Source organism: Dipteris shenzhenensis, chromosome 24, assembly GCF_047967505.1.
Source record: "Dipteris shenzhenensis isolate YYH24624 ecotype China chromosome 24, Dip_SZ_1.0, whole genome shotgun sequence".
Taxonomy (NCBI): Eukaryota; Viridiplantae; Streptophyta; class Polypodiopsida; order Gleicheniales; family Dipteridaceae; genus Dipteris; species Dipteris shenzhenensis.
The window spans coordinates 16,870,563-16,885,328 of record NC_141619.1 but is presented as its reverse complement, the minus strand read 5'-3'; the positions used below and the strand labels follow the sequence as shown (position 1 = coordinate 16,885,328).

At 42.7% G+C, this 14,766-nt stretch overlaps 1 protein-coding gene across 4 annotated transcripts in view; it reads right to left on the bottom strand.

Moving 5' to 3' along the window:
- Positions 1 to 14,766, bottom strand: part of GCR1 (G-protein-coupled receptor 1) — a 162,840-nt gene that overhangs the window by 38,393 nt on the left and 109,681 nt on the right. For all 4 annotated transcript variants that reach the window (XR_015543294.1, XM_087395331.1, XM_087395329.1 and 1 more), the window contains exons 6-7: positions 14,383 to 14,484; positions 1,882 to 1,938 (exon numbers count right to left, since the gene is read on the bottom strand). Coding sequence is in view for 3 of the 4 variants with exons in the window: in XM_087395331.1 (XP_087251457.1) it covers positions 1,882 to 1,938; positions 14,383 to 14,484 (159 nt within the window). In the remaining variant the exon portion in view is untranslated. The remainder of the gene's footprint in view (positions 1 to 1,881; positions 1,939 to 14,382; positions 14,485 to 14,766) is intronic.

The following is a 14,766-nucleotide window of genomic DNA, read 5'->3' as shown; positions in this document are numbered from 1 at the left end:
GCCCTAATGACACTTGCCGCAAGATACCACCAAACCCTCATCAAATTCCACATCAGCAAGGAGGCCTTTCCAACGAGAAAACCTTTATGAAAGCAATTTTGTGAGAAGGCTGCCACTATCCGCTGTCTTTGGGGTACTCTGAAGAAGGCCTTGCTGGAAGCTTCGAACATGGGCTAAGGGAAGCCACAATAAGCTAGCTCTGAACATGGCATAAGAGCAAGCTCAATAAGATAGCTCAAAAGGGATCGGCTCTGCATCTCTCGGTCAATAAACCCTTATCCTCCCTCGAAATGATGTACGACCACTATGTGCCAAGCCACTCTAGAGGAGTTGTTACTTGTCACATACGCCATTTGATCCTATCCAAAGAAAGTTGCATTACAAAGCTGACCTATGATCATTCGGAGGCTGCTTGTTTGTTCTCAAAGGACAGTGAGACCTAGATGGCAACAGAAATTGTGGATGCTCCGATGTGAGATCCTCTAGCCAAATCAATTGGTCTACAGTCTGAAAACCTTTTTCTCTATTAAAGAGTTGCTCTGAAACTTGCTAGCATTGGTGGAGAAGAAGGGAGTCAAGAGGAAAGGAAATAGAAACTAAGCAAGGAGGGACGTTTTGAGAAAAGTAGAGGGCAAAAGAAGGGAAGAAGGACCCTACAGGCAGCCAAGGAATTAGGAAAAGTAGAAGGAACGAGGCCGAGGCAAGGGGAAGGGCGAAGAAAGGAGAAAGAAAGAAAATAAGAAAGTTTATTAAAGTCTTCGGAAGACCAATGGGTATATGAGACTGTGAGCAACCTGGTACAAACAAGCTGTGGGGGTGGAGCTACTGAACGAGCATCCACACCAATGTAGAATGTAGAATGCAAAAATGCAAAAATGCAAAATGATAGTACTAAGTACAACATAGTCATGCCAATGATCGACTACAAATCAACACAGATTTCTCACTTTATGTGAGAAAAACAGAGAGAGGCATTATGCTGCTTGTCATTTATGTTGATGATTTGATCATCACAGGTGATAGTGATCATCATCATCATCATTGCCATCAGGACATCAGAGTGGATGAGGCAATGGAGAGAGAGAGAGAGAGAGAGAGAGAGGGATTACCGATGGAAAGAGAGGTGAGGGGGGAAGAAGGGGGAACCTCAAAGGTGTCAGTGGCGAGAAGGCAAGAGAGGCGGATGTGTAGCCCCTTAGGGAGCTTCAAGTAGGGAGAAACGGCAGAATAGATGGTGGAACAGAAATGAGCAGCCAGATACAAACCAAGGCATGAGAAGGTGTGGATGGCACCTCAAAACGTCCTTGCAACTTACTGGCCATCCCAATAGATGATGAAATGCTCAGAAGGTGAGGCAATCAGAGACCAAGGGGGACAAGGGGAAACAAGTATTACACAGGAGGAAAAATGGGTAAAATGAGGAAATGATGAGTTGGACCATAAGAGAAAGGTGGGTAAGACGAGGAGTAACGACAAGGTGAGGGGCCAAGGAGGAAAGTGGAAGATGGGGTGAAGTAGCGGAGGTGCGGAAGTAAGATTTTGCTGGTTGGACAATTCAAGAAAAAGAGGCCTTAAAAATCTGTTTAAACAATAGCGCAAACAAGGACGGAAACTCCTCACTGCTCTTGATGCATCTGTGTCTTCGCAAACAACAGTGACTACAGCAATGCTGTTTAGGATGAAAGACTAATTTATCCATGTTTGACCTTTTTGATACACAACAAGCTCTACACATAAATTATTTGGATTGCACTCATCGTTAGCAGTTGGGAATTAGACTACAAACCTTCATAGTCTATTTTGCAGCAATCACAGCAAATAGACTATAAAGTCTTAGATGTAAACCTAGCGCAAAATAATAATAATAATAATATAGCTTACCTTAACACCTGCCTTCACTTCAACTTGGCGTTGCCGATCTGACATTTCCACAGCCATCTGCACCAAATATGTAAAGCAACCTATTAGCCTTTACAAACCCTTGCAACAATGTATTGTCAAATAATCAACCGAAAAGGTCTACACTTCATCAACCAATGAAATGCAATCTTATTCCACAACAAATGCAAGAAAGCATAGAAATTCAACACTTAAGCATGTTCACAATATAGACAAATATGATTTTCTAGGACAAAGCAGATGCTTGACTATTCATTACTAGGTATTAAAAATTTCGAGCAAAGCAGCAGCCTGTTACATCAACTCTAATGGCAATATCCTATTATAAGGGAGTTACATCCTAGGAAGCCTTAGAGTTCTAATCGAATTATCCTTACATGGCCCTCAGGGAGCCCCTTTGACTTGAAATCGTCGCATGAAAGAGTGGTTTGCCAAAAGCTCTAGCAATGGGGATCAACCCTAGATTGAAGCCACACTACGTCCAAAATCCACTGGACCACATTCCAAATCCATGGAATGAGCTTCATGCACAACAGGCTTGGGCTGTCCAAAATTTTCAGATTATTATGAATATTAAAAACTGAATTTTCAGAATGGATTGCTTCATTAACGTACAAAAAATAACTATTCTTCGGCTTACAACTATTATGTGATTCACAGGAGATAGTTGTAAAATATGATTTTATGAAATAAACATGAACTAAAACATCTAGCTCATTTATCATCATATCAAACTTCCATTGAGTTACAAAAGAATAAAGACATCGAAGCATCATGATATTAGAGCTCCTTAACTTTATTAATATGTTGTGGATTGCAAAATTTGGCCATAGGGCCATTGAGGTCAGCCTCCAAAGTAATACGATGACCACACATACAAAAAGTAATATTGTGGTCCACATAATCCACATAGGGGTCCATCGAAAGAACCACTCTTTGCCAAGCTATATATCATGAGGCCTGTCTTAACAACATAAAAAGATTCTCTTCATATTCTTGCATTCCCAAAGGAGCCACACGTATACTACGGTCTCAAACTTCAGAGTCCCTTTGGGCAGTGTGGTTAAGAGACATATCAATAAAATCATGAGTACTGCATTATCAAAGAGAACATCTACTTGGCATCCCTTTATGGACCCACGCATAGGTATAAGATCATGGTCAAGGAAAGCAAATCACCACAATACAAATCATGCCAGAGGTAAACAAATCAATGCTGGCAAACACACCTAGCATAGAAACTTCTGCCACATGAACTAATTCACCTTTCCCCCGTTCAACATGTGACCTGCCTTGTGGCATATGAAGCATAGGAATTGGCTTTTATCCTTCAACAAGTTTCCCAAATCCTTTCGCTGCTCCTTTTGAGGAAAATTCGCAGCAATAGTAGTGTTGGTGCAGGGCCTTGATGGTGTCATCGCAGGCCTTCACAAAGCGAACTATATCCTTCAAGAATGTATGCTTATTACGGCAAAATTCATTTTGATAATCTCGTCAGAGATCCCTAACATAAAATAGTCACCATACCTAGTATGAAAAAGAAAGAAGCTTGCACTGCGACAATATAAATTAATTATTACATGCTTCCAAATTTTTACCCATCATAACAAGCCTTTTGAGTTTAAAAAAATTTCCAAACTCATATGTTTCTTAGAAAATAACTCTGTGAAGTTTGCTTTAAACAAAGCCCAAGAAAGAGGTGCTTCTGATATCTTCTTTAAATCTTGGAACCAAATACTTGCATGATCACGCAAGTAAGCTTCCACAACAGTAACACAATGAACTTTCGGATAGGTCACCAAAGTGAAGTACCACTCGGACGGATATCGAGGAATGTCAGAGCGTGGTCAAGAAAGGAGGGACGCCTGAGTTGAGGTTTCCCAGCCATGAAGGGACCCCAGATTTCGGCTCTATGCCTCATAGCCTCGATTAGCCATGCATCAGCGCATTCAGTGGAAGGAGCATCCCAACGATTGAGCCAAGATCGCAAATACTCGGGCTTCGTTTCCTTCGTTCTCCCAAAGGAATCTGGATAAAATGGTGGATGCCCCTGTAGCATAGAGGGCATCGCAATCTGTTGTAGATGTTGCTGCTGCTGTTGCAAATATACTTTATCTAAGCCATAAGTTGGGTCATTTATGGCTGGGGTGCCTCATTATGCTATACACCCTCCATAGGCACCTGAGAGGGATCGAAAGACAAAGCCATATAGATGGAAGGAACAGGGCTGACGAAAAGTTGAAAGGAGAGAAAGGAAGAGAAGAGTTGTGGCAAGATTTATGAGAGGAATAGCAAAGCATAAAAAGTACTCAGATAACATTGCTAGTTTGTGAGCAAGGAAGGCCGAGGATAAAGGTACGATAGATTGTACGCAAGCTCTCAACTTTTATGTCCCCAACAATAAAGGGATCATGTCCCTATTTCAAAGGAACTTCTCTCTTGGGCCCCCATTGTAGATTCATGGATTATAGGAGGTGACTTCAACATGGTGGAGCTTCCGTCAGATAAAAAGAAGGTGGCATTCACTCTCTGGAGAGAGCAGCTTGGGATGCCTTCCTCTTTCAATTCAATGGCAGAGTTGCTTGGAGAGATGATGCCTTTTAAAGTTTGCCATAGCTGCTCATATTCTAGTGGTGGAATAGGAGATTGCAAATGCCCATCCATGCATGGATAGACGGGATTTATGCATTGCATCAAGACTCAAGAGTTTCCACCTCTAATCATTTTCTAGCAGTTATAGTGATCTGTCAGCCTCACTTGAGATGCCACTGTACCAATATAAGGATTCCAAAGGCCTTATATGCAAAAAAGGGCCTCAAGGATGATGTTTTGCAAAGTTGGGTGTCTCATTTGTAGGGTGGAGTGGCATCTTCTTCACATCTTGCAACAGCTCCCTTTGGGAGTCGCGATTTTTATCATGATATCGCTAGGATCAAAAGAGCTTAGATTCTCATACAAGAGATTGAACTTCAATAGTAGTTAGCAGCCTTACAGAGTGAAAAGCAAAAATGTTCTACTGATGCTTGGATTCAGGATCGCCTTGCTGCAACAAGGGCTCTTCAACAGCTTTTGCTTGATCAGAGAGCAGAGTATGCCTTTCATGCATGTGAGTCCTTGTAGATAGAAATGGGGGGAAGAGTCAATAAGCATTTTTTCTCTACTCTTGGCCAAGACATGTCAGAGAAGTGTTTCTCGACTTATTGATTCATATTTCTCAATGAAGGCCAGTTACTCTTCTAGATACTCTTTATAAGATTTTGGCCAAATCTATCAGCTTGCCTTTGCAGCCCATTCTTCCAAATCTCATTCATGATACGCAGACGGGCTTCGTGCAATGTAGAAGTATTTCTTATGATACTTTCTCATGTTGGGAGGCTTCACATTGGGCTATGCAAAGTGGTCAAAGGCTCGGCATTATACTCTCAGATTTCGAGAAAGCTTATGACAGAAAGGATTGGATTCTTTTGAAGGACATTCTTCTATGATTCGGATTTTCATATGTTTGGATCAGAGGGTTTCCCCTTCACAGCCATTTGCTCTTATGTTGGAGAGTATCAGGAGGAAAATCCCTTTTTGGACGACCTCGCCTCCAAGGTGGTTGTGGTTAATCAAGTACTACTATGGGTTTTCTCTAATTGATGGGATTGCATCACTTAGCTCTAAAAGACAATAAGGAATTTTTGGAAGGGGGCCTAAATATTATAGATCCAGACTTGTAGAGCACGGCATTATTATGCAAGATGGTGGTTAGGGGCTCTTGCCAGGATAGAAACCTTGGAAGGATTTTTTCATTTGATGCATACAATGATGTTCTCATTCTAAGGGTGGAGATTAGATGGACAGTACACCGTGTATCTTCACTTTAGACCATTCTTGATAGACACTTTAGACCATCTCAAGAATCCCTCCTCCCCATTGATTGTTGATATCGTGAAAGCTTGGGCCATCTTCAGGATTACTCTTCGAGAGTTCCCCCTTCCTCTTGGGAAGAGACTTATAGGCAATCTGTCATGTGGATTGCAGCATACCTGACGAGCATTGTAGACACTAGGCAGCTATCACTATATGTAGTGGTCTAGATGGGAGAGGCCCCACCTTCAAAGTGGTCTTGGAACGATCTCAAAAACCTTCTACAGGATCACAGATTCCAACTTGTAAGTCACCTCAGAGGTAGTGCAGGGAGAATTCGGCAGGTTAATGCAGCCTTTCCCATGAATTGGGTTAACAAAAGTGACGGGCCTCGCCCTCGGTATACTTGGCCTGGGGACTTTACAAGGACAAGCATTCCACTTTAGGTCATAGGACTATGAGGTACACATGGAGATGCCTTGGTATTTGATCTTTAGTTGTGGGGTAGCTTACCCAGTTCTACTTATAATATTCTTGTGAACATTGCATTTCAGCCTGTCAAGGTTATATGTCGTGTGGAGCAAAATCTTTTTGGCTTCATGATGGTATCTAAACCCTAACCAAGATCACATTCCCCTGGGTATATGGAGGATTTGGCTCTATTAAGGTGTCCCCGTAAAGTATTTACAGTGGGATTCAAGCAAGTAGGAATGGGTTGATACAGGGAACCAAGAGAAGAGCCTTCCCTTTTCTGGATACATAGTCAATAATGCTAAGAAGTTTCAGCTAAGCCTCATTGGCTGGAAGCCCACCGAAGGTCCTTATTGGGAGAATTTTCAGGTTTTTCTCGATCAGCAGAAATCCTTTTGGAAGAGAGAGACTAAACATCCCAAAAGAAAAGAAAAATTGCACTTTTCTTTTGGCTTTCTATCATGGAGGGATTGCGATGTACCAGTGGAGGTCTATGCTCAGGTAGATTCTACTTCCGTTCGTTGCCTTACTACTGAAGAGCCTATCCAACATAGCCTTCGGGACTGCAAACAAGTAAGGACAATCTGGAAGGGGATCACTAGTCTATTGAGAACCTATATTACTTCTCCCTTCTTCGTTTGATGGCATGCCTTGCTCTTTCCAAGCCTTAGGTCTTCTATGAGAGACATGACTCTTATTGGGCCCTCTCAGTTTGACAACATTTGGCTGAGTCATGTTCTCTGGATGATGTCCTGATTCTATATACAAACCTGCACATGCCTCTGTGGATACTCCCTGGAAGATTCTCGCGAGTATGGCATGTTTGGAGATTGGATGGTTCATAGGTTTACACTGCACACAATTGGGTGTCTATTTGGAAAGATATTGTACACATCTTGATGGCGATTTGGGTAAGCATGCAGGGATCTGCTTGGTCAACTTCTACCAAGAGGAGTGTCTTTCTTAGGGAGTGGAGTGGCTTCCAATTCTTCTCAGAGTCCTCCACAGGGTTGAGGTGGCACTTTCAGCCACGTCGCTCAGCCCCCCCCTCGTCCATCGCCCAGCCCCCCCCCTCCCCGTCGCTCAGCCCCCCCCCTCCCCGTCGCTCATCCTTCTCCCCTCGTCCGTCGCTCAGCCCCCTCCCCGTCGCTCAGCCTCCCCCCCCCCCCTCCCCCCCTCCCCGTCGCTCAGCCCCCTCCCCTCGTCCGTCGCTCAGCCCTTCTCCACTTCCTCTCCCCACTCTTGGCTGGGCTGTACCCCAGGCCCAGCCAAGGGGTTAGTCCAGCCAAAAGGGGGATAGTCGATATGGCCAGCCCATCCTCCCCTCATCCCCCCAAGCTTTACTCCGCCATGGTAGCCACAACCCCTGCTCCCTTCGAAAGGACGTACTCTAGGTATAAGATTCAACCTCCCCCGACGCCGACCAAGCCGCAAGAGCAGATTTACCATCTCTAGCAAGAAGTGCGAGACCTGAGGTCCCAGCTCACCCAAGCCCTAGCTCGTATTGTAGCTTTGGAAGACCCAGGGAAGCAGGAGATTATTGCAGCAGCCGTACAAACATGTAAAGCTGAGCCCCCAACATCACAGCTGATTTCCACGGTTAGAGAGCTTATCCAGGTGAAAGTGACAGCTGAACCCAAGGTTGACATCCAAACAGAGATCCAAGAACATCACCTTCGGAAAGAGAATGCTATGAAGATTCGGATAGGGGGAATACCCGATTGGCAGCACGAGGATGACACTTTCGAGGAGGCAATCGACAGAATCAAGGCAGCTGTCCCGGCAATTGATTGGTCAACAAGCCCAACTGATGACAAGAATGATGATGAAGAGGAGTCTTCCCCAGTTAATTTATCGCCTAGGAATGGACACGTTGTCATCACCTTCAACTCGAAGACACTCAGGAAGAGGATTCTACAACAATCCTATAAGCTGAAGGGGACAAAGATATGGATTGCTGAGGAGCTTACAAGAACCCAACTGAAGAACAAAGCTACCGAGCTTGCTAAGGTTCGGGCAGCCAGGGAAGCAGGAAAATGGGCAGTATATCGTGATGGTCTTGCAGTGATTAGAGAATTTAAGACAAAATCTAAAGACCCTCAGTCTAAACTGATGTAATGGCCACTCCATAGCCTAGTACTTAGTTCCTTTTATGTTTTATGTTCTATGTGTTTTGTTTTTTTGGAGGAATCTGATGATACTCCCACGGAGGTTGCCTATGACCCTCTCTGTACTGATGTATAAGCAGGTCTCTTTTGTCCCATAGACCTTTTTAGGTCTCCAGTGGACATTAATAAACTTTCTTTTTCTCTCTCTCTCTCTCTCTCTCTCTCTCTCTCTCTACCATGTTTCTAACATGGTGTCAAAGCCACGTTGACCTAACCTATCGATAGCTTTCCTGCCACGTCATCACCCTCTCCAGCCCTAACCGTAATTCTGCTTCAGCCCTTCTTCCTGCAGCCTGCAGCCGCCTCAGCCCTGCTCCATTTCTCCCTGTTTTTACCTCCATTTTCTTGCTGTTTTCACCCGATTAGACCCCCTCTTCATTCCCGCCTCTAGCTGTCTCTTCCTTTCAGCTTATCTCGCCTCTATTCACCTCCTCCTTGCACCCGTTTGCATCAGCTTAGAGTCTTCACAGCCTGCTGCCTCGATCCGGATTGCCTAGGAGCTGTCCCGAGTGCTCTACGTTGTCTTGGCAGCCTCCTTGCTTGCTGGTTAGCTCACTTCCCAAGGTGTTTCCTGCACGTGTGGTCATTCGAGGATCTTTCGAAACATTTAATTGCCGAATCTAGTGATTTCTGAGCGGCTACTTCATAACCACCTATGACAGATCCATTTCGGGGCTGTTTCTTGGCCTCTAGTACATCTACATCAGCCCATTTTTTGAATCAGTGACCTGCTGCAGCACTTTGGAGTGCCCTGGTGAGCTGCTTTGCAGATTTCGGACCTTCTATTGTGCTTTGGAACAGGTACCTACACACTGTGGCATTTCGGGCGGTTATCTCGAGCACGAGGGCTTCTTTCATGGTTCAGTTCTACATTTCGGAGCATACTCTTGCTGTGTTTTGATTAGGGTTGGTATTTGGAGCACTGCCAGCCACCATATTTTTGCATACGTGGAGTCTACTTTTGTGTTTTCGAGAGCAACCGCCATACTTGCTGGTTCTTCATCTGGTGCTGCCAATTTCTTACCTCAGTTTGCCCACATGGAGCCTCATCCTCATGGTGAAGACCAATCAGCTTGGGATGACAAGAATGAGAAGGCACTGGCGCTTATTCGTTTGAGGTTGGCTAACAAACTACTTCATCATCTTGACCTCACTACTTCAGCCAATGAGACATTGGACAAGCTCGATAATATATAATAATACGCCACATCTAATGGACCTGAGGAGCAAGCTTTATCTGCTATATTACATGATCTATCCCTCCCTGAGGTGGTAGATGATAATCAATGATGCTATGTGTGTTTGTGTTGAGTCAAATAAAGGTTCTCAGCCTTGAGTTGTCCCTCTAAATTCAATGTATTTGGAGTCAATAAGAGGTACTCTGCTCTGGGTTGTCCCCCAAAAATGAATGTATTGTCTTTTACTTTGGTTGATGGTATTGACCACCCGATTCAGAGTAAGGGGGGGTGACGAGTGATGGTTTGCCCTTGCCAGTCGCAAGTTGACTGAGAAGTCACTATCACACGGGAGATGTTGGATAGTTGGACTTGCTCTTTGCAGTATTGTGATGGAGGGGGGATCAGTCTACTCTTTGCGTGTTGGGTCTCACACTCTTTGCTATGAAGGGGGGTTGTTGGGGATATCATAGCCAAAGAGTGTGTTGGTGTGTAGTACTAGGTGATCTAGTACTAGTCTATGTGAGTGAGTCATGTGTGAGTGCCACATGTTTGTGGCCTGGGGAAATTATCCCCGCTTCTCAATTGATTCAACATGTTGGCTATCCTCTAGGTTGGGGACTCACCCGTTCCCAACAAACTGATTGGGTGCTAACAAAGTTGAGGGTAAAACTTGAATATTGGAAGCTTGCAACTTGGCCATTACATGTTCGTTTGCGAATCACACAATCCATTTTGATAGCATACATACAATTTTATTTGCCTCTCATTATGTTCACTAAGGCAGATCTGGTTTCCTTTATATCAGCTATCATGGAAATTTTCTGGTGTTCAAAAAATGGCAAGAAAAGTCTCAGATTACTCTCTATACATCGTCTCTGTTCTCCAAAGATGCACGGGGGTCTGAACATTCTCAATATTCAAATGCATTTACTTGCTCACAGAGGGAAAATGATGTTGCAGTTTATGCAAGGAGATCAGCCTTGGGCTTTCATGATCCGCTCTCTCTTATTACATATTCATACTTCTGCCTTTGGGCATTGGCAGCCTACTCAATGGGATTTCCTATTTGGCTCTATCCAAGGCAAGATCAGAGGCTGCCCTTTTGTCTCTCGCCTGCTTCTTGATTGGAAACATACTTTATCCCACTTGGAATGGAATGGCCGAGATTCTCTGTCGGGAAATTCTTTGAGGGCTGAGAATATTTATTGGTCTAAAGTATTCCACCCTTCTTTGGCCATACAAGAACCCAGACATGCAAATACGGTTTAGGAGCTCATTATCGTCCTTTATGGCATAGGATTTCAGCAATGCTTCAACCGTTCTTGCTGGTATCTCGTTTGAAACTTCAGAATAGGCTTGAGGATTGGATTTTACACTCTTCTTCCTCTTCAGCCCGTCCCTTGAAGCTCTCACATATCACAGTGTCATCTCTGTATAAAGTATTATTACTTCCGCCTTGGATTTCTGACAGAGCAAATACTGTTTGGCATATGGATCGTCCACTAAAGTGGTGGAGAAAAAGGTTGTGTCTTCTTTGGCATTACAAAGTCCCTCTTTGGCAACCGCTTTTCCTTTGGCGAGTCCTGCTTGGCATTTTTCCATCTGGCCAGTTACTCGCACATAGACATATTGCTCTAGATGTTTGTCACAGATGTCTGCACTCTACTGAATCTGTGTGGTTCTGTCCACACACTTGTGACTTCATCGCTCTCATCCAACAAAGGCTTCGAGCGAGATTTCTACTATTACTTTTGGCAGGTTTTTCTGGTTGTTTGGTTTTCATCCAGCGAGACAGGGTCTTGACTTGTTTTTTGTATGGGTACGCTACTGGGCACTATGGACTCTATGGATGGATAGAAATCATAGTGTCTTTGGTGATCCACTATTTTCATCTTTTGTCTTTTTCAAACGATCTCTGCAGCAATCATTCTATGATTGTGTTCAGACTCGTTTGATTGATCAGGATGTATATACAGCTTATACTGAGATCTTTTGTTGAGTAGTAGTTACTCCATTTTCGAAGTAACTATGAATGTAATCATTTTACAGCAATAAAAGATTTCTTCCCACAAAAAAAAAAAAAAAAGTGAGTGCCACATGTCATCATGGTATTAAGGATGCAGGTCATAGAGAGAGAGAGAAGTTCCATAAGTTCTAAAGCCACTACAACTAACACCTCCACAAAGAAAAGAGAGACTTCCCATGGTGTAGCATACGGCAACGCAAATCCACCTCTCCTTAGTGCATGCATCTCACTAGATTAACTAGAGTTGTACCTATTGCTACTTCCCAAGCCTGTGGTGCCCCCAAGAGCACAAAGATGTATTGTGTTGGATGCCAAGAGACACCAATACGTGTATGTCTTGTTCCTTCGAAACAAGGTGCATGAACTCTTTTCTCTTTATTCTTTGCAATAGATGAAATCAACTTACCCTTGCTTTTTCCTAAATACACATTGCATCGACACTTACTCTGAGGCTTTGTTCTCCTTATAGCCCATAGTGTCTCATTTACATCTGTCATACTTCGATTTCTTGAGAGCTCCTTTCTATGACCGTTGTTCTACTACTTGACTAGTCACATACACATACTTAGGGCAATGGCTATCACACTCCCCAATTGATGTACATCCAGAAGCGTTTTCTCCTTCATCCATGAAAGCGTCGTCTTTGTCTTGCTGCTCCAAACTCCATAGCAGTCCTATTTTACTTACCTTGCTACATTCCTAGGCAATGTAGGAGACGTTTCTCCTTCAAGCATCCTCTTTTGAAGCTCATCTAGTCATGGGCCACAACCCACATGTTGTCCTTTCAAGAATACATTGTAGTGTGATGATTGCAAAAGGGATGTCGTCATTCACTAATTGCAATTGCATACAATCCAATCTTTTTCTTTTGATTCTCTAGTACCAACCAACTACTTGTATTTACCCTATTGTAATGAGGGCAACGGTGATAATGGTGGATCTTGAAGGCAAGGTGAAGCTTGAAGACAAGGGCCACCTTAAATTCTAATCCATGAGTTTCACATTTATGCATGCTTGTACTTCCAAGGAGCCTAATGGCCCAAGTCAAGAACCACAATGGCCATAGGTTGCTATACATGAAATTTAATTGTCCATTGCAAATTAAATTGGGAGCCACCAATACAAACATCCCATGCCTTGGCAGCTTTTGATCCATCATCACATTCATGCCAACGTGTAATTCAAAGTAGCATGATGGCCTATTACCCAAGTTAAGCACCACAATAGCCGTAGGTTACATTACCTTGAAATCTTGTGGACCAATAGGCCTTTGCACTAGCCTCTATTATTAATGCATGCATTACATGCAATCAATATAGAATCCTTGTTATCATCATATTTTGAGCTATTTCCTTTGAAATGAAAGCAAGCATCTAGGCATGTGCATAATTCAAAGTAGCTCAGTGGCACAAGTAGCCATTGTAGGCTAGCTAGAATTTAATTTTCTATAACCAATTAAAAACACTAATTCAAATCTCCCATGTCTCATTGGATTTTGATTCATCATCACATTCATGCTAATCTGTAATTCCAACTAGCATGGTGGCCTATTGCCCAAGTCAAGCACTGCGATGGCCTTAGGGTACATTACTTTGAATCCTTGTGGACCACCATACTTAATGTACTAGCCTTTGATATAAATGCATCCATTGCATGCAACTAAACTTAGGGTTGGGTTTAGGGTTTGACCCCATGCCTTATCTCTATAGTGCAATATACATCATTCCTAGCACACACACACACCCCTCTGAAGTTGCACTAAATAAGTAGAGGGTGCATGTACAAGATCCTTTTGGATTTTTATTGAAAGGAAATTTGAAAATATCAGAGCGGTATGTGCATAAATGAGCATAGTGATTATTCAATGGAACTCTATATAATCAGTATAACTTGGATCTTGCAAGGTATCTCCTAGGTATTGCATATTGGTCACCCACTTCCTACAATGAAAATAGAACATCATTCCCAACAACTCCATGAAAACATTATGCAACAATTTCATTACATTAAATTTCATTCCAAATGGAGCTTTCTAAATACCTTTATCATGAACTCCGTGGCTTGCCCAATGGGATATACATACCAATGGATCCAAGTTTGCAAATGAAGAATCTTACTCTATGGAATGTAATGACTATCAAGTATTATTTTACAACCTTACTTTTGGTATTTCCTATTTGACATCTAAAACAATCAAGTATGAAATAACTTTTTTCTAAGTTTGAGGCAGTGTTTCCAAATGACTAACATGACAGTTCAACCCCAAGTACAGTGGTAAATCATACGATAGTCTTGTTACCAAACACAAAGCCTACGATGACTAAACCTTGATTTCACTAAAGTAGAAGGAGAAGAAGTCAAAGGACAGCTTAAGGAGTATCTAAGAATAAATCAACTTCAGCCAAAAAGTTACATAGGGCTTCACTAATATTCTTGGTGAAGGAAAATGATGGACTCTACATTTGTGTTTGTGTGATAGGGGCTTCAATGAAACCACAGTAAAGAAGAAGTTTCCGATTCGCAACACGGATGAAATCTTTGATTTGCTTCAACAATCAAGTACTTTTAACTCCCACCGAATCATTCATGTCCCCGTGCATGCTTGCATGCAGTGAGAAAACATGTCTCCCGCCAACACCAAATTTACGCACGTTGGGACAAGCACATTACAGTACGCAAAAGAATTCAACACAACATTGGAATCAAACTCAAGCAGAGGACAGAAGCAAGCTAATGTTAAGCCCACATAAACATGACAGTAATAAAAGGGTTGGGAATGAGACTATCTCACACGAGTGGCATAATTCAGCATCCGTATGACTTGAAAATATACGATTCCATTGAACAAGATTGCTCCCCACAGAGGAACATAGAAGGTCAAGAAACGAAGGACCTGTAGAATGTTTGAAAACTTATCATAGGGTTCAAACCGATGAAACGAAGATAAAGAAACAAGAAGCATATTGAGAAAAGCACATTGCTTTCATCTTTTCTAAAAGAGCTTCTACAAGCTTATCATTTTATTTAATGACGTCCAATTTCAAGGCCACTATAGCTTTCCCATGCACATTGTCACTCCTTCAATAAATAGTAAAGAAAAAATTTAAAAGTTAAAGAAAACTTCTATTTTGTGTTCAAGTTCTAGGGATGCTCTCCCTTGGTATCCATTTTATGG